Source organism: Pygoscelis adeliae, unplaced genomic scaffold (assembly GCF_000699105.1).
Source record: "Pygoscelis adeliae isolate BGI_AS28 unplaced genomic scaffold, ASM69910v1 Scaffold223, whole genome shotgun sequence".
Lineage (NCBI taxonomy): Eukaryota > Metazoa > Chordata > Aves > Sphenisciformes > Spheniscidae > Pygoscelis > Pygoscelis adeliae.
Genome location: NW_008824543.1, coordinates 15666 through 21523, shown reverse-complemented (window position 1 = coordinate 21523; position 5858 = coordinate 15666). Strand labels below are relative to the sequence as shown.

At 35.4% G+C, this 5858-nt stretch overlaps 1 protein-coding gene across 1 annotated transcript in view; it reads right to left on the bottom strand.

The window, feature by feature from the left end:
• Positions 1-5858, bottom strand: part of LOC103914987 (inactive N-acetylated-alpha-linked acidic dipeptidase-like protein 2) — a 149483-nt gene that overhangs the window by 135098 nt on the left and 8527 nt on the right. Inside the window, exon 4 of the mRNA XM_009321731.1 lies at positions 2752-2844. Coding sequence (XP_009320006.1) covers positions 2752-2844 — 93 coding nt within the window. The remainder of the gene's footprint in view (positions 1-2751; positions 2845-5858) is intronic.

Below are 5858 nucleotides of genomic sequence, written 5' to 3'. Positions count from 1 at the left end.
TAATACACAAAGCAAGTGATGCACAATGCAATTGCTCACTACCCACCGGCCGATGCCCAGCCAGTCCCCAAGCAGCGGCCCCCCCGGCCAGCCTTCCCCAGTTTATGTACTGAGCATGACGTCATCACATGGTATGGAATGTCCCTTTGGCCAGTTTGGGTCAGCTGTCCTGGCTGTGCCCCCTCCCAGCTCCTTGTGCCCCTCCAGCCTTCTCAGTCGGTAGAGCATGGGAAGCTGAAAAGTCCTTGACTAGTGTAAGCACTACTTAGCAACAACTAAAACATCGGTGTGTTACCAACATTATTCTTGTCCTAAATCCAAAACACAGCACTGTACTTTCCCTGCTGAAACCAGGACATTCATCTTTTAATCTCTCTCCCTCTTGAATAGAGGCAATACCCTGAAGCAAATGACTATAGGAAAAGCATAGGAGAAAGGATGGTCATGCCCACAGAAGCAGCAGCTGTCCTTTCTCATAATCATTTGCTGAAGCACGTGGGGAAAGAGATCACATGGTAAGAAAAAAGAGAAAAAAAGGAATAGAGATAGAGAAAAGAATATCCATCAAATACTTTTGAAAGTGATAAGATGGGATAGTGTTCAGGGCAGTGATGGGCTGGACAACAGGGATTTATCGTTAAAAAAGAATGACATCATACTGTCTTCTCTTGTTATACATCCCATTTTCAACCGTGTCCAATAGAGCTACAAAATCAGTGTTATGTTTTTCAGGTTTTAAAAGGCTACCAACTAGCATATTTCCTCTGCTCCTAACTCTTTTAATATTTTGGCTGGATTTCAGATGGTCATTGTTAGTCCTCAGATCAAATGTCAAATAAGATCACCATTACATAGATGTGTTTGTCTCTGTATGTATTACAAGGCCTTTAAGCAAAACCCCAAAAAATCCACCCTTGGTGATGCTCTGGTCTTTCATTAAGCACTAAAGATAAATTTGGCTTTCTTTCTGCATTTCTGGGAACATAAAGGTGAATATTTCAAGTGTATGAAACAAGCAAAACCCCATCAAAATGACAGAGAATCAATGCCATGAAAACATCAAGTATTCAAATCAGTTGAGTGGGCACAGCTGTAGTATCAGCCAGGAAGAACAGAGAAACAAATGAAGGTTTAACACTGATTCTGTACAAAATGTTATCCATCGTGCATTACATGCTCAACTTGTGCCTACGTTAGAAGCCAGTTGCAATGGCCCTTGTTCAGCAAGACATTTATGGGACAAACTGTTGGCATCTGGGTAGCGCTACTGACTTCACTTGATTATGTATCCTTAAATTCTTAAAGTTAAGCACATACTGACACAGCTTTTAAAAGTAGCTTCTTATTAAGAATGCAATAATAAGATGAAAGATTCAGGTATAGAGAAGATAAAGGATTTATTAAACAGAAACTGATGCATGCTTCTTATTATTTGTCTTGCTTCTGTTTCACAATTCAGTAGACAGTATGTCTAAATGTGGCATTTTCTACCTTTCAAATTCCATGACAGTTATTGCAAAACATTAGCAATAGTAGAGTAGTAACTTCAAATTCTTGAAGGAAATTAAATCCTGTATTGAAATTAAATTCACTGTGCTAATTGCTTTCTATGTTGTTTTAAAAAAAAAATTTTGGTGAAAAGCACAGCATTCAGCACACACAAGTCATTATTACACTAACAGGAATAAACTTAAATCTTCTCCACCTCCTTCATTCTATCACTTAAAAATATGAAATGACTGGCCCTCCTCCTAAGGGACTGTAGATAAACTTGCAACCTTTCTTCTGAACCTAATAAAAGAGTATTAATCAAGGCAAATGTGATGATGTTTTGATGATGATGCCATCTGTACATTAGGAATTGGACTGGATCTACAACACTTTGCACTATGTAAGTAGCCAGCAACAGTATTCATTCACGTTGCAGAAACCCTTCAACTTTTAGGCAAATTCACTCACAGATAGAATGAACTCAAAATTATCTTAATTCCAATGATGTCCTGATTATCGTAATATCTACCTACAGCATCAAGGTAGGGAGAGCGTTTGTGATTTATGTCACAGTTGCACTTAGAATCTTATTGTTTAATTCTCAGACATACATAACAGTAATTACTATTCATACACTTGTATAAAACTAGCTCAAGGAATGATTGTAACACAAAATAAGACTGCAGCAAGTGTGATTAAGAATTTAGTCACATATTTTTTGTACACTATAATCATATTTGATACTAGATTCTTAACTAAGCCAGAGATCACGCTGCTCTACACCTTGGATTCAGTGAGACACTTGAATTATGTAGGGATGTTCTGGACTTGAAGCACAGAGTTTTATTTATCTCAAAATTTTAATTTTCTAATGCTAACATTAGAAAAAAAAAATCAAAACATTTTCTAAAGTTGTACAGACAGCTTGCATATTAATTCAAATCATGCAATACAGTATACCCTAAAATTAGAACCACCAACATAGTTACTTGGTATAAAATACTCTCTCTGGTCTACGTGTAATTCCTGTTTGTTGTGTAAAAATGTGTTTATTGTAAGTATAATATCCCCTTGAATTCATTCTCTGTTTAACCCTTATGTTCTGTTTTGTCATAAATCAAATCACAAAATGACTACAACAAAGGCGCTCTCCTTCCACTGTATTACTGCATTATCTGGCAAAATAGAATCCTGATCCCAGCTATGACTCCCAGCCATCATGAAACAAATAATCGATACAAATGATAAAGGGTTACTTACCAGGAAATACAGTTCCTTTTAAATATCCAATAACATTAGAAATTGTCTTGTAAGTTGTGACTGACTGAATATTTAGACTGATTATTTTTTTGCCTGTTAAAAGATAAAAAGAAAAAAAAAAGAAAAGGAAAATATTAAACTTGTTTAATACTTTATATCTACAGGATGCAGATATAAATTCCCCATACATTAAAAAAAAGTAAAAACAAAGGGGAAAAAAAAAGATACTGAAGAGGAACCAGAGATTAAAACATAAAATATTATATTATTTTCTTAGTCCCATTTTAGCAGTGGGGTTCAAAGCTGGAATCTCAGACGAGATCTCTACTCCTTGAATTAAAAGATCATTCAATTCACCCAATAAATGCTGACAGAATACAACGGGAAAAAAAAAAGAGAGTAGGATTTACATAATTCTACGATAAGGAAATTTGTCTTAATTTTTATAGTTTTTTCTCACCTAATCCTTCACTTAGGTCAATCTTTCAATAACATTCACAAAATTATACCTGGCTTGTATTATACTGTTCTTCTGGAGAAAACCCCTTATGCTAAATCAGATGGGAAAAGTTAGACCTCTGCATTACTAATCACTTTGCCAGCATAGCCTTTGGTGATATACTTGTGAACTTATGCCAACAAATGACAGCTTTTGTTGGCTTAGCTGGTATCAACTGAGGAAATGGTGTAAATTCAAGGGCAGAAAAATTCCAAAACCTGCCAATATGTAAGGGGCCTGCCAGTATTGCTATGCCAGTTGAGACTGTAGCACAGGATAAAGCCAGAGAAAAGTAAATGTCTTAGTTAAAGTAGCTTAAAAAAATTAACTGTCCTTTGCTGAGAATTACTGTCTTTCCCTCTGTCCCGCAGGTGGGACACACTAACCATACTAACTCCTGCAGTTTGTGGCAATGGAAACAAAACAACTAACTACAGGGAGCTGCTGATACCTTTAAAACGTTTCATTTGCATTATAATAGACTGTATTAACATTCATCTCATCTGAAAGGTCATAACTTCTATCTGAGAAAAGTGAAAATGTCTTAAACTGCTCTAACTTAAATGATAGCAATTGTCTGACAAATAACCACTGTGTCATCCTAGACCTTCAGGGAGGTTCTCTTACATCCAGCGTACTGCACCACCCCCACAGATGCCTGTGTTTAAAGGCATCTTTGAGCCAGAATTCCTTCAACGTCCATATCCCAACTGTCACAGACCAAAATTAAAATATTCCACGGATCATTTTGCTCTCTATCTCCCAGGCTATTATCCTCCCACAGATGTATTTCTAACAGTTTGTTTCCTGGCTTTGTTTCCTGAGGTGTGTGGAATACGCAAGCGGGGAGTTTACTGCAACATGTAAAATAAAAACAATACATCCCTAAGATACTGTTCTTCAAGGTTCATTTGCTGGTACTTCATCTGGTAAACTTACTTTAAAATTATCTTAAAATAGAATCTGATATACTTTCATTCACTAGTCTTCACTGATATTTGAAAAAAGCAAACCAACTGCAAGGATCTTTCTTTGTTTCAGAAAAAATTTGCTAGCAATATTTATTCTACTTTTTACTTAGACAAAACCTCCTCTGTTATCAATAGATGTGTCCTCTATGTGACAACTGTTTTTGCTAGAACACAACAGTAAAGAAAATGCAAGTCAAGCACAGTTCATTAAAAATAAACCACACCACACTGTTTTGCAATAATCAATCACAGCAACTTAATATTTTGATCTGTCGTGCATATGTTGGGGTTCAAGTCGTAACTAACTTTGCCCTTCTGATGTAAGTTACTGTAAGGTTTATTAACACCATGTGATGATGAATTGTGTTTGTTCTATAAATCTACAGATATTCTTGACTTTTTAAAAAATATTTAATTAAAAAAAAAAAAATTAAACCAAAGGGTTCCCAGCACTGTACTGTCACCTATGTTCTTTTTTTTGGCCTTTTTAAACAACGTGAAAACAGCTCATGGCATCCATGTTGATTAAGCAGTTTAAATTTAATCCTACAACACTTTAGATACATGTTTCTTTAGGCCCCATTTCAGGCAAAAAGAAGATAAATCCTTTTGAAGACAACTGACTTAACTGTTTTTCCTTAATCAACGTCAGCTATCCAGTCTTCAACTGACAATAAAGAAATAGAAAATTAACTTCTGGCAATACACATATTCTGGAATCAGATATTCAAGTTAATAGTCATGTAACACAGTAGTCAGCTTAAAGTGACTTGGGCTTAAAGGCTTAGTACACCAGATGAAAAGGCTGAAAGTACTCTTTGGAGTATACAGCAGAAGTGAAATCTAATCCCCTTTAAACGGTTCTGACAACAAACCTCTCTTCCTAATGCTACATTTCAAGGATCTTGACAACTTTCTCTCTTTTTTCTGTGTTCTCTGGAAAACTAAGAGGAGACTTTAGCTTAACATTATTTGGGATACGCTTTGAGTTTATGTAAGCCAAAAGCTACTTCTGAAATAGAAGAACAGTATTTATTGTCAGTATCTTTTACTTATTTACTTCTTGACTTGAAATCTGTAAGTTGTCTCATACCAAATGACTACCTTGTCCTCTCACAATTACTTAGTTATTTTTAGAAATGCACGGTTATTTCCCACTCATTTGACTGACAATTTTAGAACTTCAGATGAGCAAAACCTACTACTTGTAGCCTGAAAAATGAGTTATATTTTATTTCTTTTTTTGCTTTTAACCTTATCCCAAGCTTATACCAACATAGAGGAGTAAAAGTCTGAGCCCGATTTTCAAACATGTTGGTTAAATTCTTGAATACTGATCATACTAAACACCTATACTCAGACAGTTTTCTGAGCATTCCTTTGAGTACTGGATTTTGAAAAGCATCATTAGGGACACAGCTTTGAAAATTGAACTCATTTGACAAGTTTTTTGCTACTCATATATATAAATTTCCCTACTTGCATATTTAACTCCAGTATAGAAGCATCAAGTACTAACTGAATTCATGCATTTCGATAACATAGTTCTTGGATCATAAAACCAGAAGTTATTTCAGAAGATTGCAGAAACAAGGTACATTGAATAACTTCCAGTAACCCAGTTTTTAACATGAATA